This window comes from Microtus pennsylvanicus, chromosome X, assembly GCF_037038515.1.
Source record: "Microtus pennsylvanicus isolate mMicPen1 chromosome X, mMicPen1.hap1, whole genome shotgun sequence".
NCBI classification, from domain to species: Eukaryota; Metazoa; Chordata; class Mammalia; order Rodentia; family Cricetidae; genus Microtus; species Microtus pennsylvanicus.
Window position 1 is genome coordinate 87,186,743 of NC_134601.1, and position 26,051 is coordinate 87,212,793.

The 26,051-nt window shown below is 38.2% G+C and overlaps 1 protein-coding gene across 4 annotated transcripts in view; it reads right to left on the reverse strand.

Moving 5' to 3' along the window:
• Kif4a (kinesin family member 4A) overlaps positions 1–26,051 on the reverse strand; it is a 122,527-nt gene that overhangs the window by 27,790 nt on the left and 68,686 nt on the right. For 3 of the 4 annotated variants that reach the window (XM_075957091.1, XM_075957090.1, XM_075957094.1), the window contains 6 exons: positions 24,542–24,727; positions 22,392–22,495; positions 20,881–21,025; positions 19,658–19,768; positions 2,630–2,717; positions 1,438–1,547 (listed from right to left, as the gene is read on the reverse strand). In XM_075957091.1, coding sequence (XP_075813206.1) covers positions 1,438–1,547; positions 2,630–2,717; positions 19,658–19,768; positions 20,881–21,025; positions 22,392–22,495; positions 24,542–24,727 — 744 coding nt within the window. Of the gene's footprint in view, positions 1–1,437; positions 1,552–2,629; positions 2,718–19,657; positions 19,769–20,880; positions 21,026–22,391; positions 22,496–24,541; positions 24,728–26,051 lie in introns of all 4 variants that reach the window. The other variant, XM_075957092.1, reaches the window with a different exon arrangement.

Genomic DNA, 26,051 nt, shown 5'->3' on the forward strand with positions numbered 1-26,051 from the left:
AAAAAGATGCTCAGCATCCTTAGTTATTAGGAAAATGAAAACAAGGTATATGATTTACTTAGTAGAATAAATAAAATTTAAAAGACTGAAAATACCATAAGTATTGTTGAGAACATGCAGTAACAAGGACCTTTTCATTCACTGCTAGTAGTACAACCACTTTGAAAACAGTTAAGTAATTGTTTAATAGGTAAAACATATTACTTAGCAGATGAGAAAGCCATTCGAGTCTGGGATGTCTACCCAAAAGAAATAAGACACATAGTTCCCACAAAAACTTAGTCCATGAGTATTCAATGTAGTATCTGTAATAGTCCAAACTGGAAATAGCTCAAATGAGCGACAATGGGTGACCAGAGAAGTTATGATATATTAATACAATGGATGAGATACCACTCAGCAATAAAAGTAACTGTTATAATAATATGAATGAATGTGAAAATAATTATGCTGATAAGAGGCCAAAAAGTCAGATACCATGCAATTTCATTTTAATAAAATTATAAAAAATTAAAACAAATCTATAGTTAAAGCTAAACCAGTCTCTCTCTCTCTCTGGTTTGTCAAGACAGGGTTTCTCTGTGTAACAGCTCTGGCTGTCCTGAAACTCACTCTGTAGACCAGGCTGGCCTCATACTCAGAGACCTACTTGCCTCTGTGTCCCAAGTGCTGGGATTAAAGGTGTGTGGAACCACTGCCTGGTTATATTTGGGTCTTTAATTTAAAAAATTTTAAAACTTTAGATTTACTTAATGTATATGAGTGTTTTGCCTGAATGTATGTATATGAACCAGTGGATTCAAACATTCCATGGTGCAAAGACTTGCCTTGAACTCATGATTTTTCTTGCCTCAGCTTCATAAATGCTACTAGGTCACCAGTATACCACCATACCTTGCCAAAAAGTGTATTTGGGGATTCTGTGTATATTGGTTACTTTTCTCAGTGCTTTGCTCAAACACGTGACAAAAGCAACTTAAGGAACAATTGATTGGTTTTCACAGTTTAGTGACATACAGCTCCCCATAACAGGGAAGGCATGAGGGGAGGAGTGTGAGGTGGATGGTCATACTATGTTGAATGTCAGAAAGCAGAATGACAGGAATACTCAAACTCTGTCCTTTTTTTCAGTCTACACCCCTGGTTCATGGTATGATGCGACCTAGCATTTCATCAATCTATACTTTAAATAAGTACCAGTCACCATATGTCTGTTATACCAGAATAAAATGGAAACTGAGCTATGACAGGCAGGGATAGAAAGAATTCTCTACTCTTGTTCTTTGACAACAGTTTACAGATATAAATCTTTTGAAAAATAAGGATTTCAGGCAGAACTTCAAATTCCATATTTACTTTTAAATCAAAAGAAAGTTATTTCCTATTTTTCCTATCCCAAGTGCATGTAAGGAAAATGGCAGTTCAGGCTGTTCATACCTTCATTTGAGCTGCAGTGCCTTCCATCCCACGGCTTTGAGTCTCTTTCCGTTTATCTGCAACCTCCTTTTGCTTTTGGAGAGCATCCTTAAGACGTTTGTTGGCAGCTGCTACCTAAATACAATAGGAAACGGTGATGTTGAAGAACATTCTAATTTGTAGCATCTCAGTAAATAAACTCTCGGTTTGAATTCCTATAGGAGCCAGGTTTTAAAATCTCCATGGACATAACTGATGAATAACTATTGCTTCAACTTGCAAGAGGGGTAGATTTAAAGGAACTCCTGCAGGCTGAAAATGTCTGGGAATGTCATGTATTGCTAGCAGTCTGTTTTATTTTTTTAAGAAAATAAAAATCCAAATTAGAATTTAAAAAAAAATCACATTTAGGGCTGGAGAGATGGCTCAGCGGTTAAGAGCATTGCCTGCTCTTCCAAAGGTCCTGAGTTCAATTCCTAGCAACCACATGGTGGCTCACAACCATCTGTAATGAGGTCTGGTGCCCTCTTCTGGCCTGCAGGCATATACATGTAGAAAGAATATTGTATACATAATAAATAAATAAATATTTTAAAAAAATCACATTTAAATGGTAGTTTTCAACACATTTATTTGTTCACAGGTCATACTAGATGAAAAGAGATGAAGACTTAGGACTTATACAGCTTGGAAGGTAGTGCATGTTCATAATCCCACCACTTAGGTGGTAGTGTCAGGAAGATTAGGAGTTTAAGGTGGGCCTTGGCTGTATAGTGAGTTCATTGACAGCCTGGACTACAGAAAAACAAAAACAAAAAACAAATCCCCAAATAAAACAAAACAAAGAAAAAGACTTAAGAATTGTTGGCCAATATTGACACCTCCTATTCCCTAAGACACGTGTTTTAGTTTGAAAAGGACAGCCGGGCGGTGGTGGCGCACACCTTTAATCCCAGCACTCGGGAGGCAGAGGAAGGTGGACCTCTGTGAGTTCGAGACCAGCCTGGTCTACAAGAGCTAGTGCCAGGACAGGCTCTAAAGCTACAGAGAAGCCCTGTTTCGAAAAACTAAAAAGAAAGAAAGAAAGAAAGAAAGAAAGAAAGAAAGAAAGAAAGAAAGAAAGAAAGAAAGAAAGAAAGAAAGGAAGGAAGGAAGAAAGAAAGAAAGAAAGAAAAGGACAATGCATTTAGTACAGCAGATAGGCTTTTCTTACCTACCTCCTCAGTTTTACGTCTGAGCACTGTAGACTGTTTTTGGAAGTTCCTCTCAAGTTTGAGCAGCTCATACTGCCTCTTACGATCCTGATAACAAAAGAGTCAGATCTTAATTGATGTTCAGTTAACTAAAATGAAAACTTAAACTGAGAAGCCTTCTCAGACGTCCTTCATATTTAAGTCTAAGTACAGCAATACTGTGAGTTGCCTTATCTTCTCTTATCAGAATTAAGAACTGGAAGTTCTAGAAACTATGTTTGCATACATAATAAAGATCCTTGTCTTCCTCAGCTTATTGCTCTACGTGCAAATTCTCCATTTCTCAGACTTACGTTAATTATAAATATTATCAAAGATCATCCAGTGAAGAGCTTTGTCCATATAGGTGGCTGCTGACAGCTAGAACTCAGTTCTACTGATAAGATCAGTACTCTTTTATCCTCAACTTTAGGAGCTGATTGGTTATAAAACCCAGTGGCCAGAAAAAAGAAGAAAGCTACCATAGAGCTAGACATCTATAAAATTAGGACAACTCCAGCTAATGAAGCTTCTCATTTCTGAACAAATCTAGCTCATCTGAATATATCCTCTCTGCTCAGAGATGAAAAATCAGGATCATGAAACATTATGGGGGGCTGGAGAGATGGCTCAGAGGTTAAGAGCACTGACTGCTCTTCCAGAGGTCCTGAGTTCAATTCCCAGCAACCACATGGTGGCTCACAGCCATCTGTAATGAGATCTTGTGCCTTCTTCTGGCCAACAAGCATACAGACAGACAGAACACTATACATAATAAATAAATAAACCTTTTAAAACAAACAAACAAAAAAAGAAACATTATGGGATACTAGCCGCTTCAAACAACCACACACTTAACTGCTTTGATTTCTTGACTCAGTCCTTGTCTTTTTAATCCATTAAGTTTTCTGGTTCTACTTGTTGCTTACCCAATCTGGATGGCATTGTCAACCATTTTAGTCATGCCTTTGCCAGCATAAATATAAGAACTATTATGAGATGGCTAACACAAATGAACTCAAGGGTATTTTTGTAGACTTTTTGTCTCATATTAATTTTGTTTTGGTATTTTTTGTCTTACTGTTGTTTTACTTGTATATTAGTCTTCAATTTTATGTTCTTGGGAGTTTATTGTGTACACTTTTTTGTACTTAAAAATTATTCTGGTTTGTTTTGCCTGTTTGTTTTCGAAACAGAGAAAAGGAAGGCATGAATTTGTGTAGGCAGGGAGGATCTGGGAAGAGTTGGGGGAAGAGAAATGGTGATCAGAATATAAAAAATTTATTTTCAATAAAAAAGTTGAACAGCGGGCGGCGGAACGCGGCCGGACCACAGGGCGGCAGAACGCGGCCGGAACACCGGGCGGCGGAACGCGGCCGGAGGACGCCCAGCGCAGCCGGCGGGGACCCACTGGGACCAGAGCGGCAGCAGAGGACACAGGCTGCTGGCGGCGGGAACCGTCCCAGCAGCAGAAGCAGGCTGCAGGGACCGCGCGCAACACCAAGAACAGATCGCCCCACTACAATTAAACCAAAGAGGTAGGCCTTCGGTTGGGGAGGTCCCTGGCAAAGGAGGAGCCGGGTCCTATTCCTAAAGACCTTTCTGAGGGGTGAGAGGGATCTTGGCCCCCGGCAGGAACCAGGAAACAGAGCAAGGGCATTTTGTAAGAGGAGCCCCTGGCCAGCAGGGGAACCTGAACCAGTTTTAAAAGACCCCTTAGATAGCATTGATAGGAGGAGATGGGCAGGCGCCAAGGAAAGAATTCACCCAATAATCTGAAAAACAACATGAAAACACCAGAACCCAACGATCTTACAACAGAAGGTCTCCAACACCATAACACAGAAGAAGTGGAAAAAATTGACTTTATGAAAGCTGTAGAGTCCCTTAAACAACATGTGAAAAATGCCCTTATAGAAATGGATGAGAAGTATAACCAAAAATTTGAAGAAATGAGTAAATACGTACATAATACCCTGGGAAACCAAGAAAGAACGATCAAACAGGTAATGGAAACAGTTCAAGAATTGAAAACTGAAATGGAAGCAAGGAAGAAAACACAAACTGAGGACCAGCTGGATATGGAAAATCTAGGTCAACGAGCAGAGCCTACAGAAACAAGCATAATCAATAGAATACAAGAAATAGAAGAAAGAATCTCAGATTCTGCGGACACCATAGAGAAAATAAACGCTCTGATCAAAGAAAACTGCAAAGCCAACAAATTCTCATCACAAAACATTCAGGAAATATGGGACACAATAAAAAGACCAAATCTAAGAATAATAGGAATAGAAGAAGGAGAAGAGTCACAGCTCAAAGGCCCAGAAAATATTTTGAACAAAATTATGGAAGAAAACTTTCCCAACATAAAGAAAGATATTCCTTTGAATATTCAAGAAGCATATAGAACACCAAACAGACTGGATCAAAGGAAAACATCCCCTCGCCATATAATAATCAAAACACAAAATATACAGGTTAAAGAAAGAATACTAAGAGCTGCAAAGGAAAAAGGCCAAGTAACTTATAAAGGTAAACCGATCAGACTTACACCTGATTTCTCTATGGAAACAATGAAAGCCAGAAGGTCCTGGATAGAAGTACTGCAGAAGCTAAGAGATCATGGATGCAAGCCCAGACTACTATACCCAGCCAAGCTTTCGTTCACTATAAATGGAGAAATCAAGACATTCCAGGATAAAAACAAATTTAAACAATACGTAGCCACGAATCCAGCCCTACAGAAAGTAATAGAAGGAAAATCGCAACCCAAGGAATCCAACATTGCCAACACTGCTTACAATAACTCAGGCATCTAGCGACCCTTCACTAGCACAACTCAAAGAAGGGAGACACACAAATTCTACTTCCAAAAACAATAAGAATATCTGGTGTAAACAACCACTGGTCATTAATATCACTTAATATTAATGGTCTCAATTCACCTATAAAAAGGCACAGGCTAAGAGATTGGATACGAAAACAGGATCCAACATTCTGCTGTTTGCAAGAAACACATCTCAACCACAAAGACAGGCATCTACTCAGAGTAAAGGGCTGGGAAAAGATCTTTCAAGCAAATGGTCCTAAGAAAAAAGCAGGTGTGGCCATATTAATTTCTAACAAAACTGACTTCAAACTAAAATCAATCCGAAGAGATCGAGATGGACACTTTATACTCATAACAGGAACAATTGGTCAGGATGAAGTCTCAATCCTGAATATTTACGCCCCTAATATAAAAGCACCCACGTATGTAAAAGAAATATTACTAAAACTCAAGGCAGACATCAAACCACACACACTAGTAGTAGGAGACTTCAATACACCTCTCTCAGCAATGGACAGGTCAATCAGACAGAAACCTAATAGAGAAGTAAGAGAACTACTGGAGGTAATGAAGCAAATGGACTTAACAGACATCTATAGAACATTCCACCCAAATAGGAAAGAATATACCTTCTTCTCTGCAGCCCATGGAACCTTCTCGAAAATTGACCACATACTCGGAAACAAAGGAAACCTCCACAGATACAAAAACATATCAGTGTCCACCTGTGTCTTATCAGATCACCACGGATTAAAGTTAGAATTCAACAACAATCCTACCTCCAGAAAGCCGACAAACTCATGGAAACTGAACAGTCAACTACTGAACCACACCTGGGTCAAGGAAGAAATCAAGAAAGAAATTAAAGTCTTCCTTGAACTTAATGAAAATAAAGGGACAACATACTCAAACCTATGGGACACTATGAAAGCAGTGCTAAGAGGAAAGTTCATAGCACTAAGTGCCCACTTAAAGCAAACAGAGAAAGCATACATCGGAGACTTAACAGCACACCTGAAAGCTTTAGAAAAAAAAGAAGCAGATGCGCCCAGGAGGAGTAGAAGACTGGAAATAATCAAACTGAGGGCGGAAATCAACAAAATAGAAACGCAGAAAACAGTCCAAAGAATCAATGAAACAAAAAGTTGGTTCTTGGAGAAAAATCAACAAGATCGACAAACCCCTATCCAAACTAATTAAACGACAGAGAGAGAACACGCAAATTAATAAGATCAGAAATGAAAAGGGGGACATAACCACAGACACAGAGGAAATTCAGAGACTCATTAGATCTTACTACAAAAGCCTGTATGCCACAAAACTAGAAAATACAAAAGAAATGGACATTTTTTTAGATAAGTACCACATACCAAAGCTAAACCAAGACCAGGTGAATGATCTAAATAGACCTGTTAGTCGCGAAGAGCTAGAAACCATTATCAAAAATCTACCTTCCAAAAAAAGCCCAGGACCAGATGGTTTCAATGCAGAATTCTACCAGAACTTCCAAGAAGAGCTAATACCTATACTCCTTAATGTATTTCACAATATAGAAACAGAAGAGTCATTGCCAAATTCCTTTTATGAAGCTACAGTTACCCTGATACCAAAACCACACAAAGACCCAACCAAGAAAGAAAATTACAGGCTGATCTCACTCATGAATATCGATGCAAAAATTCTCAATAAAATACTGGCAAACCGAATCCAAGAACACATTAGAAAAATTATCCATTATGATCAAGTAGGCTTCATCCCAGAGATGCAGGGCTGGTTCAACATACGCAAATCTATCAATGTAATCCACCATATAAATAAACTGAAAGAAAAAAACCATATGATCATTTCATTAGATGCTGAAAAAGCATTTGACAAAATTCAACACCCCTTTATGATAAAAGTCTTGGAGAGATTAGGGATACAAGGGCCATTCCTAAATATAATAAAAGCTATTTACAGCAAGCCGTCAGCTAACATTAAATTAAATGGAGAAAAACTCAAAGCCATCCCACTAAAATCAGGAACACGACAAGGCTGTCCACTCTCTCCATACCTCTTCAATATAGTGCTTGAAGTTCTAGCAATAGCAATAAGACAACATAAAGGGATCAAGGGGATTCATATCGGAAAAGAAGAAGTTAATCTCTCGTTATTTGCAGATGATATGATAGTATACATAAGCGACCCCAAAAACTCTACCAAAGAACTCCTACAGCTGATAAACACCTTTAGTAATGTGGCAGGATACAAGATCAACTCCAAAAAATCAGTGGCCTTCCTATACACTAAGGATAAGGAAACAGAGAGGGAAATTAGAGAAGCATCACCTTTCACGATAGCCACAAATAGCATAAAATATCTTGGGGTAACTCTGACCAAGGATGTGAAATATCTATTTGACAAGAACTTTAAGTCTTTGAAGAAAGAAATTGAAGAGGACACCAGAAAATGGAAAGATCTTCCTTGCTCCTGGATTGGGAGGATCAACATAGTAAAAATGGCAATTCTACCAAAAGCAATCTATAGATTCAATGCAATCCCCATCAAAATCCCATCAAAATTCTTCACAGATCTGGAGAAGACAATAATCAACTTTATATGGAAAAACAAAAAACCCAGGATAGCCAAAACAATCTTATACAACAAAGGATCGTCTGGAGGCATTACCATCCCTGACTTCAAACTCTATTACAGAGCTACAGTATTGAAAACAGCTTGGTATTGGCATAAAAACAGAGAAGTCGACCAATGGAATCAAATAGAAGACCCTGACATTAACCCACAAACCTATGAACACCTGATTTTCGATAAAGGAGCTAAAAGTATACAATGGAAGAAAGAGAGCATCTTCAACAAATTGTGCTGGCAAAACTGGATGTCAACCTGTAGAAGAATGAAAATAGATCCATATCTATCACCATGCACAAAACTCAAGTCCAAATGGATTAAAGACCTCAATATCAGTTTGAACACAGTGAACCTGATAGAAGAGAAAGTGGGAAGTACTCTGCAACACATGGGCACAGGAGAGCACTTCTTACGTATAACCCCAGCAGCACAGACATTAAGGACCTCATTGAATAAATGGGACCTCCTGAGACTGAGAAGCTTCTGTAAAGCAAAGGACACTGTCACTAAGACACAAAGGCAACCCACCAACTGGGAGAAGATCTTCACCAACCCCGCAACTGACAAAGGTCTGATCTCCAAAATATATAAAGAACTCAAGAAACTAGACCGTAAAAGGCTAATCAACCCAATTATAAAATGGGGCATTGAGCTGAACAGAGAATTCTCAACAGAAGAACTTCAAATGGCCAAAAGACACTTAAGGTCATGCTCAACTTCCTTAGCGATCAGGGAAATGCAAATCAAGACAACTTTAAGATACCATCTTACACCTGTCAGAATGGCTAAAATCAAAAATACCAATGATAGCCTTTGTTGGAGAGGTTGTGGAGAAAGGGGTACACTCATCCATTGCTGGTAGGAATGCAAACTTGTGCAACCACTTTGGAAAGCAGTGTGGTGGTTTCTCAGGAAATTCGGGATCAACTTACCCCTGGACCCAGCAATACCACTCTTGGGAATATACCCAAGAGAGGCCTTATCATACAACAAAAGTATATGCTCTACAATGTTCATAGCAGCATTGTTTGTGATAGCCAGAACCTGGAAACAACCTAGATGCCCTTCAATGGAAGAATGGATGAAGAAAGTATGGAATTTATACATATTAGAGTACTACTCAGCAATAAAAAACAAGGACTTCATGAATTTTGCATACAAATGGATGGAAATAGAAAACACTATCCTGAGTGAGGTAAGCCAGACCCAAAAAGAGGAACATGGGATGTACTCACTCATATTTGGTTTCTAGTCATAAACCAAGGACATTGAGCTTATAATTAGTGATCCTAGAAAAGCTAAATAAGGAGAACCCAAAGAAAAACATATAGGCATCCTCCTGAATATTAACCTTCAGCAAGCGATGAAAGGAGACAGAGACAGAGACCCAAATTGGAGCACAGGACTGAAATCTCAAGGTCCAAATCAGGAGCAGAAGGAGAGAGAGCACGAGCATGGAACTCAGGACCGCGAGGGGTGCACCCACACACTGAGACAATGGGGATGTTCTATTGGGAACTCACCAAGGCCAGCTGGCCTGGGTCTGGAAAAGCCTGGGATAAAACCGGACTCTCTGAACATAGCGGACAAGGAGGACTACTGAGAACTCAAGAACAATGGCAATGGGTTTCTGATCCTACTGCACGCACTGGCTTTGTGGGAGCCTAGGCAGTTTGGATGCTCAACTTACTAGACCTGGATGGAGGTGGGGGTTCCTTGGACTTCCCACAGGACAGGGAACCCTGATTGCTTTTCGGGCTGGGGGGAGACTTAATTGGGGGAGGGGGAGGGAAATGGGAGGCGGTGGCGCGGAAGAGACAGAAATCTTTAATAAATAAATAAATTAAAAAAAAAAGTTGAACATACTGATTCTAGGAAACAGGCCATGGGAGGCATGAGATAAGGCTTTCAGTTGGCCTTTTGAATTTATCTGACCCTAAAAACTATAACATGTGTAAACTGATTAAAGCTGGAATGAAGTCTTGAAATAATCTTGCATCCACAATAAATTAAAAAATTGAATAAAAAAGAACTATTAGTTTCACCACTGGGGACTGTAGCTTAGTGGTAGAGTGCTTGTCCACTGTGCAAAAGTCTTAGGGAAAAGAAGAAGACAGCTATTCATTTTGTATAACTCATAAAATTTATACAGTAGGTACTGCACTAGGTTCTGGGATGTAGACATGAAGATGATCTGGTAAGCATTCTCACAGACTACAAATGAATATAAATGACACATAATTAAAGAGAGTACAATATAATTGTAGAATTGTAGTTAGGCCTATTTTAATAGGATGTGTGTTAGTATGAGGTTGACAGAATTATAGAGCTAGAAGACTGAACTTGTTCAGTGACAAGAAAACCCAACACTCTCATCACAAAGCTTCTCAAAGAAGTTAGTGCTCTAGCTGTCCTTACACTTCACTTGTAATTAGTTCTGCTGCTGTCCTGAAATCTCTTCCCTGTTTAATTTAGTGTCCTTTTTATAGTCCTGACTTTTGACAACAGACTAAACATCATCAGCACTCTCAAAACCTTATTGCAGTATCCTTGTTCATTTTCAGTCTTACAAATTTCATTGTTATTTTATTCTATGTGAAATAAAGAGATTTTATTCTTAGCTTTCTCTTTTTTCTTTCCTTCTACAGGATGCCCTTGAATTAATTATACTTCTTTTTTCTATACAGTCCCCATCTCTATAGTAATATTATTCCTGTGGTTTCAATTTTCACATTTCTGTTAGATAATTCCCTGATTATTAACTCCAGTCCATTCTCTCTTTTCAACTCAGCTAATATTGTCTCTCTGTCTCAGTGATTACACTCCTGAAACCACCATCATCACTGCAAAATAGAATTTGCCTCACTCAAAAGCCTGGAGTAACTGTTGATGCTCTCCTTGACTCTTTTTTGTGGTTGTTTGACAGAGTTTCACTGTATAACAGTCCTGGATGTCCTGGAACTTGATTTGTAGACCAGACTGGACTTGAACTCACAGAGATCTACCTGCATCTGCCTCCCACGTCCTGTAATTAAAGGTGTGTGCCAGGTGGCGACCTGGCCATTGATTCATTTTTGAAACGTATATTTATATTTCTTATCACTATGGTAATTCAGTAAACATTAGCTGAGTGCATACTATAATATACAATCACTGTTTTAGTCAATGAAAAAATGAAAGTGAACAAAATGAAGATTCTTGGCAATATAGCATATCCACTGCTGTAAAGTAATAACCTAGGGTTTTATAGATAAGCCTTCTTTTGTTTTTAGTGCTTTTATAGAGATAATGTATAATGCAATTTAATCACCTAGTGTATGATTCATGGCTTTTGTCATATTCATAGAACTGATGTAAAACCAACACCACATTCGCCACATTTTCACTACCACAGAAAGAAATCTCAATTCCTTTACCTGCTGTGGGACAATGGTCTTTTATCCTGTCACTTGTATTTTAATAAAATGCTGATTGGCCAGTAGCCAGATAGGAAGTAGAGGTGGGGAAAAGAGAACAGGAGAATTCTGGGAAGAGGGAAGTTTCAGTCTGCAGTCGTCATCCAGACACAGAGGAAGCAAGATGTGACTACCTCACCAAAAAAGGTACCAAGCCACGTGGCTAACACAGATAAGAATTATGGGCTACAGAAATAAGTGTTTATGTTCATTTTTTAAAATCCCATGCCAAAATCAAGGGGGTGGGAATAAAAGGGAGGCTGCAGAATGCCAGGTATGAGTGAAGATATAAACAAGGTCTCATCTCAGCCCTGAACCCTTCTGATCCCTTCAGACATCCTCAGGATCTTCAGGACTGTCAGTGTGGGGAATCCCTTCCACCAAAGGCCCAGGCAGGAGAATGGTGGGAGGCAGGGCTGGGGCAGTTCTCTCCTCTCCTATAAACTTGTAGACTCACAGTGAGGAAAAAAACCCTGCAGTTTTAAATAAAGAGATTTCTTTTTTTCCCTGGGGGGAAAAAGAATTATTGGCTAATATAACTTATAAGAAGCTTGAACTAATAGGCCAATCAGTTTATAATTAATGTAGACCTTTGTGTATTTCATTGGGACTGAACACCTTAGGGACTAGGTGGAACAGAAATCTCTGTTAACAAATGGTGCCCAACGTGTGGACAACTGTATACACAGAAAACCTGAGAGAGCTTGGGAAGTAATTCTAGACAAAAAATAACAGCATCAAGCATGGCTTCTTGGTAGCGGTAATTTCTTGGGTTTGCTCTTTTTGCTAGAGGCAAGTGCATCTCATTTAAGAGAGGCTTCCCGACTTAGCTTTAGCTACGAAACTTTGCATTGCCACCAAACACTTAAATGGTGTTCATGATTGCTGACAGCATGCTTCTTGGTGTCAGGGACCTTGAAACTCCATATGTAGTAATAAGGAGCAGCAGCGGGGCTGCGTCCCCAACACCCCAGCCGCCTGCTCGGCTAGCTTATGCCCCGAAATAATTACACGGACACTGTATTCTTTTAATCACTGCTTGGCCCTTTAGCTATAGCCCTTACTGGCTAATTTTGATATCCCGATCAACCCATCTCTAATAATCTGTGAGCACCGGTCTTAGTGAGCACCGGTCTTACCGGGAAGATTCTAGGTTGGAGCTTCATCACATGTGTCTGCCCGGGAGCGGGGCATGGCGTCTCTCTGCTGAGGCGTCTGCTCCCGAGAGGAGAGCTGTGGAGTCTGACCTCACTTCCTCTTCCTCCCAGCGTTTTGTTCTGTCTACTCCTCCCACCTATCTTCTAACCAATGAAATGGGCCAAGGCAGTTCCTTTACTAGCCAATGACCTTCCTCCATCATCCATAGAGTTGTGGCAATAAACATGGCTCCAGCCAGTACCTTGCCATGAAGCTAGGCTCTCAGAAAGCTAAGGAATGGGTTGGATCCAGCTGTCAAAGCCACAGGTTTAATCTTAGCCATTGTTGTTTAGCAAATTAAAGACTTATGTGGTCTGAAAAAGATAAACAGTAAAGATAAATTCAGATGAAGAAAACCTCTAAATGGTTTACACTGTGTTTAAAAATATATGTAGGCTTGTGAGAGAAAAGAAAAAGGATAAAGTCCTTAAAATAAAAAAGAAAGAGAGTAGTTGGGTTTGGTGGCAACACACCTTTAATCCCAGCACTTGAGAGACAGAGGCAGGTGGATCTGTGAGTTCAAGGACAGCCTGGTCTACAGAGAGAATTCCAGGACAACCAAAGATACACAGAGAAACCCTGTCTCAAAAAGCTAAAAATTAAAAATAAATGACATAGAGTTTAAAATAAAGCCACGTAAAGATGAAAAATACAAAGAGTCTGGATATTGTATGTTATTGTGTTGTCTTTAAATTGTTTGATGGTTGAGGAAGGAGCAAAACTGCTAAAAGATATTTGATTATAGATGCTGCTGGATTAATCAACATATATGTTTTTTAAATGCCTTGACTTCAAAATTTAAGTCAAAAGGTTATGTTACTTTGGAGAAGAGGTTTTGCTTTTGTTTCCACAGGAAATGAGAGGATGTGGATTCATTCTGGGCTAAGAAAAATCAGGTTTGATCAAGGAAGACCCCCTGAAGAATCTCCAATAGGAGCAGATGGTACAGATGATCCAACATTTCAGAGGACCTCTGTTGGAGTTTCCTCTGAGTTCTGCAGTTCAAGAGTCCAGAACAGTTACAAGACTGTTGGCTGAGATGATCAAGCCTCACAGAATTTTCCAGCCAGGACTTGACCATAATCTTAAATTTTCTTTAGTTCCCCCCAAAAGATTATCAGGGCCCCCAATAAGCAGGAAGTAGACTGTAAACCTATGATCACATTCCACAAAAATGGATTATGGATATTTATCTATGTTTAGAGCATTGTTAAAAGATGTTATGGATAATGGAACAAAAAGTTAAAAGATACTAGATTCAGAGTTCTTGTTTTTTTAAAGGGGAGAGAAGTGTTATGGGACAATGGTTTTTTATCCTATCACTTGTATTTTAATAAAACGCCGATTGGCCAGTAGGCAGGCAGGAAGCAGAGGTGGGGCAAAGAGAACAGGAGAATTCTGGGAAGAGGAAAGATTCAATCTGCAGTTGTCACCTAGATGTGGAGGACGCAGATGAGAATGCCTCGCTGATGAAAGGTACCAAGCCACATGGCTAACAAAGATAAGAATTATGGGTTAAGATGTTAAGAATTAATAAGAAACCCGAGCTAATAGGCCAACCAGTTTATGATTAATGTAGACCTCTGTGTATTTCTTTGGGACTGAATGACTGAGGGACCTGGTGGGACAGAAACCTTGGTTAACATTTACCTATCATAATACAACACTGTCACTGTAACTACTATTTTCAACCTATAAATCTATCAGTTCTGGACATTTTCTGTAATATATCATTATTTGTGACTAGCATAATGTTTTCAAGGTTCATCTGTGTTGTAGCATATGCCAGTACTTAATTTCACTCTATACATATATTTTTATTTATACATATACTTATTGATACACTCAGGTTTCCTTCTACATTTTTGGCTAATATCACTTATGTTCTGTGAACATTTGCATACAAGTTTTTACAAGGATAAGCCTTTATACCTTCTCAGTAGACAGAACCATGAATAGAATCACTGTCTACTGAGAAGGTATAAAGGCTTATCCTTGTAAAAACTGTATGATCCAATTTTTTTTAGCCTAACAAACTGTCAATTGTTTGTCGAGGCAGCTACCCCATTTTCCCATTATACCAGCAAATGTACGATGTTATCTATTCTGAATTCTTGCCAAACCCTGCCTTTTCTTTTCACAATAATTTTCTCAGTGGGTGTGAAGTGGTATGTCATTGTGGTTTTCATTTGCATATACCTGGTGGCAAATGACACAGAGGACATAGAGTACCTTTTGTGCACTTTGCTGCTCTATTCATCTTACAACTGGATTATGTTTACTGAGCAGTAAGATTTTTTATGTACTTTCAATGTAAGACCCTTGGCAGCTATATGACTTAGGAATACTTTCTGCCATTTTCGTCTACTATTTATATTGATGCAGGTATTGTTTACAGTAGAGCAGCTTTAAGTTTTTCTAATCTAATTTTTCTTTTTTTATAAAGATTTATTTATTATATATACAACATTCTGTCTGTGTGTTTGCCTGCAAGCTAGAAGAGGGCACCAGATCTCATTACAGACGGTTGTGAGCCACCATGTAGGTGCTGGGAATTGAACTCAGGACCTCTGGAAGAGCAGTCAGTGCTCTTACCCTCTGAGCCATCTCTCCAGCCCTCTAATTTTTCTTTGATGCTTTAGGTATCCAATTAAAAAAAAAATGGAGTGGCTTGGGAAGTATGTAGGGCCACTGGCAGTGGGACCAGGATCTAACTCTAATACATGAACTGGCTTTGTGGGGTCATTCTCTATGTAGAGACACCTTGCTCAGCCTAGGCATGAGGGGGTGGGGAACCTTAGTCCTACCTCAATGAGGGGGATGAGACAGTCATAGTTGACTTTTCAGGGGAGGCCTTAACCTCTCTGAGGAGCAGATGGGAGGTAGGGGGGAGCAGGAGGAGCGGAGGGAGGGGCAACTGGGATTGGTATGTAAAAAATAAACAATAAAGTAATTAATAAAAGAAAAATAAAAAACCTTTTGCCTAATCAAAGGTCACAAATATTAACACCTTTGATTTTTTTCTAAGAAATCCATAGATTTAGCTCTTACATATATTTAAACTTTATTATATATTTATTTAGAATGTGTGCGTATGCATAGTGAGGAGGTTCAAGGGGAACTTGTGGAAGACAGTTCTCTCCTTCTAAATATGTTGGTTCCAGTAAATGAACTCAGGCTTCGTGACAAGTACCTTTATTGGTTAGGCTATCTCACTGGGTCACAGAGAAACTTTTTATATGGTTTGATTTAATTTTATATATGGTGTGAGGCAGGTTCCAACTTTAGTTCATTGATTACCTGATTGATTTGGCATTGTTTGAAGGAAAAACTATTCTTTGTGTATATGATCAAATGCATCTGTACATATGCACATGGTGGAAGTGAGAGGTGAGTCTCAAGTGTTCTCTCTCTCTCTTTGGTTTTTCGAGACAGGGCTTCTATGTAGCTTGTCTTGGAACTAGCTCTTTTAGACCAGGCTGGCCTCAAACTCAGAGATCCCCCTTCCTGCCTCTGCCTCCCAAATGCTTGGATTAAAGGGGTACTCCCACCCCCATTCCCGGGCTCAAGTGTTATTTCTTAGGAGTAATCTATCTTGTTTTTTGAGACATGGGTCTCTCACTGGCACCAATGACTCATAGAATAGCCCAGTCTGATTGGGTATTGAGCACCTCCCCGAAGAAAAGACTATTCTTTCTTCATTGAATTGTCTTGGCACCATTGCTGAAAATCAGTTGGGTCACCAGTTCTAGTGACACATGTTTGTAATTCCACAACCTACTCAGGCAGGGTCTGGGACAAAGCAAGTTGTAGCCAAGTTTGTACAACTCAGTGAGATTGGAGTTAAAAAATGAAAAAGAAATACATTAAAAAGACATGGAGTAGAAGAGGGCAACTGGGAGGAATTAGAGAAATATGGGTAGAGGTAAATAAGATCTAAATACATTGTAGATATGTATGGAATTACTAAATATTAAATCTTAAAAATTAGGAAATTAAAAATATAAGTACAACCAGGGCCAAGGATATAGCTCAATGGTGGAATGCTTGCTTAATGTGGGCAAGGCTCCACATTCAATCCCTGATGCTGGCACTCCAATAACACAACTGATTATAAATCATGATTTTGGCCATTCAATTCTAATCCACTGATAATGTATCTATGTTTGTGCAGTGTTAGTCATAATTGTTATAGCCTTTTCTTTTTTATTGCTCTCACATTTCCTCCTGAATTTTAGAATTAGCTTGTGAATTTCTGTGAGAAAGTCAGAAACGTTTTGTTTTGTAACACTAGGGACTAAACCCAGGACCGCATTTTGTCACTAAAGTTCTGACTAAAACTTTATTGAATCTACAAAGAAATCTGAGGGATATTCTATCTTTAGAATATCAAATCTTTCCACCCATGAACATGAACTATCTTTTATTTGGTTCTTTAATTCAATGTTTTATAGTCTTCAGTGTGAAACTGGAAATTTCTTTTGCTAATTATTCCTAAGTATTTATAGAGGCTATTCCAAATTAAATGGTTTTCCCTATTTTTTATGTATAAAATACAACCTTTTCCGCTTTAAAATTTATTTATTTTATGTACACATGTGTTTACTTGTGTAAATTTATGCGTACTATGTGCATGCATGAGCCCAAGGAGACCAGAAGAAGAGGGCATTGGGTTTCTTGGAGCTGGAGTTAGAGGCAGTTGTAAGTGGTTATGTGGGTGCTGGGAACTGAACTTAGGTCCTATGCAGAAGCAGGAAATACCACTGAGTCATCTTTCCAACCCCACAACTTATTTTGTTATATTGACTATGTATTCTGCAACCTTGCTGAACTGATATGTTAGCAGAAATATTTTAGTGCACCCTCTGGAATTTTCTGTATATTTGGTCATGTTGTCCGCCAACAATTTTACAGGTTAGAATCAATATGAGAATTTTTAAAGGAAGGCAATAAGAGTGGACATCCTTGTTCCTTATCTAAGAGAAAAATTTTTATCATTGAGTATAATCTAATGTTAGTTTTACATACATGACTAACAGATTCAGGAAGTCATCTTTTAACTTTGATATTTTTTTTTATGAAAGAAGGTTGGGTTTTGTAAAATGCCTCTGCAGATATGTGTTGAGGATTAAAATCAGTATGTGTGTTTGTGTGTGTTGAGGGCTGAAGCCAGGTTCTCAAGCAAACCAAATTTCATGAAAATTCTCTGTTTAACAGATGGTATATTTGTAAAAGGGGGAGGTAAGCCAGCAGGAGGGTGGCAGCACCTGCTGTTAAGCCAGTGACCTGGGTTTGATTCCTGAGACTCACAGGTAGAGAAATCAACTAGAGCAACTTCTCCTCTGATCTCTACAAGTGGGCCATGGCACATGTGCACCCACACACATATATGAGATAAGTGTTAAAAAAAAGTGGCCAGTCCATTTTATATTCTACTAGTAATGTGTGAGGGTTCTGATTTCATCACATTACCACCAACTTTGCTATTTTCTGTTTTAATTGCACCTTTTCCAGTTGGATGAGGTGATTTCCACTGTGGTTTCCATGTGTGCTCTATTAAACCATTCAATTGTCAAGTATTTTTTTAAAGATTTTTTTTTGTTTTTTGAGACAGGGTTTCTCTGTAGCTTTGGAGCCTGTCTTGGAACTAACTCTTGTAGAGATCCGCCTGCCTCTGCCTCCCAAGTGCTGGGATTAAAGGCGTGTGCCACCACCGCCCGTCAAGTATTTTTTGTTTCTATTACATACTATGCTCTTTCTTCTCGTATTTTGTCCAAGTAGCATGCTTGGTTTTGAACTGCCTATTGTTAAGCATAAACTAAACTAAATACAGACACTTTGAAAATCTTTCTTTTCAGAAAAATCTAAATACTAAAAATCTGGTGAGATGGTGGGTGGTGAGATGGCCCAGTAGGAAAAGGTACTTGCCACCAAGCCTGATGATCTAAATTCGATTCCTTAAATCCATATGGTAGAGCACAAGATGCTCTCTGACCTCCCATATCTGACTGATGGTGTCCTCCTCTCTCTGCACAATACAATAAAAATAATTTTTAAAAGATTTTGCTAAAACAAGTGTTTTTTTCTGACTCCGTGAGCTATCCATTACCATAAGCAATCATCAGTAGTATATTTTCCCTAGTGACACTTTGGTTTCTTTAGAATTCTCCCCTGCCAAATCCCTCCTGTATTTAGAATCAGAAGCATCTGTAACTTGCTGAATCGCTTATAAGATCATTCTGGTTTTAGCGCAATATCACTGGAGGTAAGCAGATAGTGTCCCTTATCCTACAGCAACATCAAATTCTACTGATGAGGTTCAATGTATACCTTCTGCCTTCTGTTTTATGTCTCATATATTTTGGTCTTGTTTTTCCGTTATTGCTTGTTTTTGCTGAAGTGATTATTTTTTTGTGTGTTGTTCTTCTTAAAATTATTTTATTTATCATTGTGTTTAGGGATGTGCCATGGCACATGTGTGGAGGCCAGAGAACAATCTGTAGAGACACTTCTTTCCTTCCATCTTTAATATGTTTCTGGGGATCACTCAGATTAATAGGCTTAGCAGCAAACACCTTTACTTGCTGAGTCTCTTTTTGTATTATTTTTAAATCCTCCAATGATTTAGTCCTTGTATTCAAGAAATCCAGGCCTACATTGCACTTTCCTGTATAAACAAGATATTATTCAAGGATAGAGCACATTTATTACTCAGCTTTAACTTCCCATAGTACCTAGGCCAGAGTGCCTTGCATATGGTAGGCACCAATAGAAAGCTGTTCAATTCATGAATGTCATACTTCTGGAGGTATCAAATATACAAAAAGAATCTTAAGTATTACAACCTTGGAGAAGGGCTCATTAGCTAGGCTTTTGAGAAGCTTTAATTAACTTACCCGTTCTTTTAACTGGATTACTTCTTTGTCTTTTTGTTGCTTCCACTGTCTAAACTTCTCAGCATCCTCCTTCATTTGACGCATTAATTGTACTCGTTGGTTTTTCATCATCTGCAAAAAACAAAAGTAAACTAAACCAAACAAAACCAGTGTGTTAGTCATGTGTACTTTATTCTAGGCTGATGTACAGAAGAACAGAGCAGCCATAAACAAGAGAGGAAGGCTAGAGCTAAGCTGAGAAGGTCACGGACAAATGCTGGTTAGTTTAGCTAGACTTACACAGATTTCCAAATATAGACCATACGAATGGAGACTCAAAAAGAAACCTTCAAAAAAGCTAAATGCAGCCCTACCTTTACTTTAGATAAGTAGACTTTCAAGGAAGCATTTGTGTTTATTTTGTGTACGTGTGTGTGTGTGTGTGTGTGTGTGTGTGTGCGTGTGTGTGTGTGTGTGTGTATGAATGTTGGTGAGGTGTTGGATCTTCTGGAGTTGGAGTTCCAGGTGAGCCACCTCATGTATTATTAGGAACTTAATTTGGATTTTTTGGAAGAACAGCAAGGGCTCTTAATTACCAAGTCATCTCTCTAGCCCCTCAAGAAAGTAAAGAAGATATTTTGTTTGTTTTTTTAGATAGTGTCTCACCAGGCAACTCTTATTGGCCTAATAATCGTTATGTAGAGCAGGTTGACCTTGAATTTAGAAAAATTCACCTGTCTCTGCATCTGGAGTACTGGGATTAAAGGTGGCTCCAATGAATTAATCCTAAAATCAGGGACAAATTCGCCTATCAACTATTAATATTCTAAAGAATTCAGTACAAATGAGCTGTAATCACTTTGCTGATAGCACAAGCTAAACAATCAGTAACTGAAAATATCCTCTAGATGTCTGACATCTTGCTACTACTTTACAAAATTGTACCCTGAGATCATGGAAGAAGATCAGAACATCACCATTAAATATTGACACATTTTAATCTCTTGGTTTAACGTTAAAATTTCTGTACGCAAAAAAGAAGTCAAAGGTCAAACCAAAATTTTATACTTTAGATTCTAGAGAGTGACTAGCACAATGTCCTAGAATACCATACTTATGGTCATTTTTACATCTGAAATGATTGCCCTCCTTCCCACTTTCTCTCCTGAAATCACTTCGGGCATGGTTGTAAATGAACACCTATGCTTGCAGTTCCAATGTGGTCAAGGGTAAGAGTTTATTACCCGTATCTCTTGGTTCAGTTTGGAGACAGTATACTCAGTGGATTCCTTCAACTTCAGAAGTTTGGACTGTTCATGCAATTTCTTTTTCAAATCAGCTATTTGACCCTCTAGCTCTTGGAGACGTTTGCGACGGCGCTCACTCAACCTAAACACAGTTGTAATAGAAGAGAAGTGAAATGGTTTATTTTAAAACATCTAACAAAGGACTCTCAGGTTTACAACTTTAGATCCATCCCTCTTTAAAATAACGACTACAACCCATCCAATAGAAACTGTCTCTACTAATGAGAGCTTCATTTCAGAGTAAAGCAACACATTTTTGAGTAGACAAAAATGAACTGCTTCAAATATATTCTCCCACCATTCATGTCCAAAGGGAGGAAGTCACCTTGCTTTAGCTGTAAGCACTAATCCTGATGATTATTATATAAATTGGAGACAGAAAGTAAGCATTTAACATGACTCTAAAGAACCTGAGGTTTAAAATGAAAACAATCCTAAGTAAGAGCAAATTGGGCTGTCTACGGTAAAAGTCTAAGAGAAAGGAGGGGGTTCTGATTGCCTATCTTAGCTTTATTCTAACTAATCAATGGATGGCTACATTGATTTTTAATTATTAACATGGGCATTAATTTTATTCACAAACAGAGGCATAAACATTGTCAAGGAGGCCTTAAGATTTTTCAAGTGCCTGCTCACATTTAACTTTTTTTTTGCATTTTAATATTTATTTCTTATCCATCAGATTAATGTCATTTAAGTGGCACAAAATAGTATTTCATTATTTAATTTGCATTTGTTCAATCACATTTAACTTTTTAAATCCTTCCTAGATCACACTAGCCTGAATCAATAGCTCCTGTCTGTGAACGCTAATACAACTTTTTCTTTATATTTTATTTCTTGTTTTTTCGAGACAGGGTTTCTCTGTGTAACAGTCCTGGATGACCTGTAAGTAGCTTTTTAGACCAGATTGGCCTTGAACTCACAGAGATTTCTAGTCTCTAGTACTGGGATTAAAGGCTGCCCTGCTTAATACTGCTTTTTCTTAACAAACTAACTTGTAGTTACTGCTAAAAACTGATTTGGGCACTAGTTGTTTGCTGTGTTATAGCATGCTTTTATTGTCATCCTGAGATGTTATTTTATTGAGGCTTGAGTGATGGCTTAAGACTTAAGAGCAAATGCTGTTCTTGCAGATTAGCCAAGTTCAGTTTCCAACACACATACTGGGTGGCTAACAACATCTGTAACTCCATTGTCAGGGGATCTTGTACCATTTCCTGGCCTTCATGCGCACCTGTACTCATGTGCACATACTATAACCCAATAATTAAATATAAAAAAGTAAAAAAATCTCAATTATTTAATTTTTCTTCTGTTTAGGTTTCTTTTCCCTACCTACTATGTTTAAATCACTTGGGGACATTGAATGGATCTTCTACTTCTCTATTCTCTCAAAATCACCTTATATATGACAGAGCCTTAGCATTTAAAGACTTTATTCTTACTTAGCTTGGTTGACATCCTTCTTTGTTGTTTGAAGTTCAAGAACCAATTCTTCCTTTTCCTTCTGTAGACTGAGGACTTCCAACTCTAGATTTTTAATGTTATCCTAAAAAAACAATACAGGCCAGAAAGAAAGGATCAAATAGAATGGGAAGACAATTGATTCAACATTCTGTCTCCAAGAACCATAAATTACTATTTTTTTTGTGGCAGGGTCTCATTATACAGCTATAGATGGCCTGGAACTTGAAAACTGGCCTCAAAATCATAGAGATCAGCCTGTTTGTACCTCCCGAGTGTTTGGATTAAAGTTGTATACTACTTTGCCTGGCCTGTGAATTACTTTTATTAATTTTTCCTTCTTTTCTCCCTCCCCCTTCCTTTCTCTCTCTCTCTCTCTCTCTCTCTCTCTCTCTCTCTCTCTCTCTCTCTCTCTCTCTCTCTCTCCCTCTCTCCCTCTCTCTCTCTTTCTTTCTTCTTCTTTTTTAAAGTAAGACAGGGTTTCTGTGTAGGTTTTGAACCTGAACCTAGAACTTGTCTCTGTAAACCTGGCTAGCCTCAAACTCACAGAGATCCTCCTTTATCTGTCTCCCAAGTGCTGGGATTAAAGGTGTGCACCACCACCTGGTCTCATTTTCTTTGAAACAATCAGATTCTTATTATTCAGGTCAGTCTGGATTCTTTGCTTTCCTCAAGCTTTAGAGTCCCAAATGCTAAGGTTACAGGGATTCCATATCTGGCTTTATGAATTAAATTTTACTATTTTAATTGCACACTGAAAATACCTATTTTTTTTTTGGTTTTTCAATACAAGGTTTCTCTGTGTAGTTTTAGTGCCTGTCCTGGAACTAGCTCTTGTAGACTTGGCTGGTCTTGAGCTCAGAGATCCACCTGCCTCTGAGTGTTGAGATTAAAGGTACATGCCACCATTCCCCAGCTGCTAAAAATACTTTTTAACTTAATGAAGCTGGGTGGTAGCAAAAAAAGGTCTTGTGAAGTTCAAAGGCTCCAATTTGAATCTTTTCTTTTTTTGGTTTTTTTTGAGACAGGGTTTCTCTGTAGCTTTGGAGCCTGTCCTGGAACTAGCTCTTGTAGACCAGGCTGGCCTCGAACTCACAAAGATCCACCTGCCTCTGCCTCCTGAGTGCTAGGATTAAAGGTGTGCGTCACCACCACCCGGCTTCTAATTTGAATCTTGACTATAACACTAAGCATACAATAGAAAACCCCTTTTAGCCTTAGTTTCTATTCCAAAAAGAGTTAATAAAGTAGTTCTGAGAAACCTATCAATAAAAAGAATTTATTGCAAGGTTGGCTTTTGATCAGCTCCACAAAGCGGTCTTCTGATCCCTGCATATGTGTAGTGATGAGTATGTGTGTGCACACATGCAAGCACACACTTTTTTTAAAAATTGGAAAACTGTCATTATTTCTTAGAAAGAGAAGGAATGATTTACCTGTAATTAAAAGGTACTATTTTTATTAAGAGTATTTCTTTTTACAATTGGTTCCTAGGGGGTAAAGACTAGCTACATTCCTTCATCTATATCTCATTATTTATATTATAGAGTAAGAACTACCCTAGAGAAACTTGTTTTCCATGTTTCTGGGTAGTATAAGAGAGACTCACTAGCAATCTTTTATTGATCCTGGAAAACAAAAACACATTTGACATAAAAAGGGTTGTACTGTATGCCTTGCCATAGACAACTGAACTACATTTTTATCCTTCCTCCTGTAATTCCACTAAAATGAGGCAAAAATTGTATAAATTAACAAGCATGAAGAGTAGGCAGTATTCAAAACATTTCAACAAACTTTGAAAAACAGCAAGTGACTTTCAGAACGGAAACAGTCTTAGAAACTACACACATTTATTAGAACACACTTATTCTATAAGTAGGGACTACATTTATGGTAACATTATCAGACTATCACATGCCCATGGCATACAATGAGACAGTACATTAAATGGAACAAAATTACACATTCCCTGTAAGGAAAGTATCCTTAAGAAAACCTGATAATAGAATTCCAGGTGCACCGTGCACATTATCTTGTTTTTTTCATTATCAAAAGTGGTGTGCTTGTCTTCTTTCTATCAGTTAATGATGGTAGACACGACCAGCTGCTGACGGAGAAAACACTTTACCTTATACAGGAAGTGAATGGGCTGTAGTTGGCTATCATTCTGAGTCATCTTCTTAGCTAGTGCCTCTTTCAATGCAAGTTCTTTATTCAACTCAATCAGCTCCTTGGACATCTGAGCTTGACGGAGAGCATGTTGAGTGCTGAAAGCAGTAGAAGACCTGCTGGTATCTGGACTGATTTCCACTTGCTGGAAAAGATAATGATTTTGTGATAGCTATTCTTGGTTGTCAATTTGACTATATCTAAAATTAACTAAAACCTAAAAATGACTGGGCACGCCAGTCTTTTTTTTAAAATATTCATTTATTTACTTACTTACTTATTTATTTATTTTGTATACAATTTCTACATGTATGTCTATTTATTTATTTATTTATTTATTTATTTATTTATTTATTTATTTATTTATTTATTTTGTATACAATTTCTACATGTATGCCTGCAGGCCAGAAGAGGGCACTAGACCTCATTACAGATGGTTGGGAGTCACCATGTGGTTGCTGGGAATTGAACTCAGGACCTTTGGAAGAGCAGGCAATGCTCTTAACCACTGAGCCATCTCTCCAGCCCCCTTTTTTTTCTTTTTTTAAGTGGAAGACCCACCTCTAATCTGGGCCACACCTTCTGCTAGAAGACTATATAAAGGATATGGAAGAGAGAAACTTGCTCTGTTGCCTGCTTTCTCCTGCACTCACTAGCAAATCCATTCCTTCAATGGCATTAGAGCCTACTTCTCCAGGGTTCTAGCATATACTGAAGATCAGTTGAGCCATCCAGCCTTATAGACTCAACAAATACTGGATTCGTGGACTTTGCATACATATGAAGCCACTATTGGATTAGATGGACCATAGCCTGTAAGTCATTCTAACAAATCCTATCTATCTATCTATCTATCTATCTATCTATCTATCTATCTATCTATCTATCTATCTATGAATGATTCTATAAGTTCTATTACTATTACTTAAAAGAATCCTGACTAATACAGATTTGTAAGAGATACAGGAAGCTGGAGCTCCTAAAATACTACTTCACTCCCCAAAGCCATTTTTCTATCAGCAATACCTGCGTTCTTTCACTCTTGTGGTTTATCATATAATATCTGCTTGAAACACTTGAAATTAACTATGGAGTTTATTCCTTTCCTCATATAATCCTCTCTAATATACACAAGTTTTCTTGTTCTTTCCTATACTGATCTGACAAACAATCCTTACTTTCATTTCATCTCAAGAGGCCCCCAAAGAAGAGAAGACATGGGAAATGGCACTTTGGAAATGGAAAAAGATTCATTTATTCTGACACAGCTAACTTTTATTACTTAATTTATCTCTTATCTTGTTTCATTCAAAATAAGGATATTACTAATATGTACTTGCTTGGGAGTAAAAAGCTGCTTCAAGAAAAACCACTGACCAAACTTCCATTTTTTACTTTACTGTATAACCTTCAATCAAAGTAAATAACAGATACACTTTATCTATCAATATGATCTGAACACTCTAAAC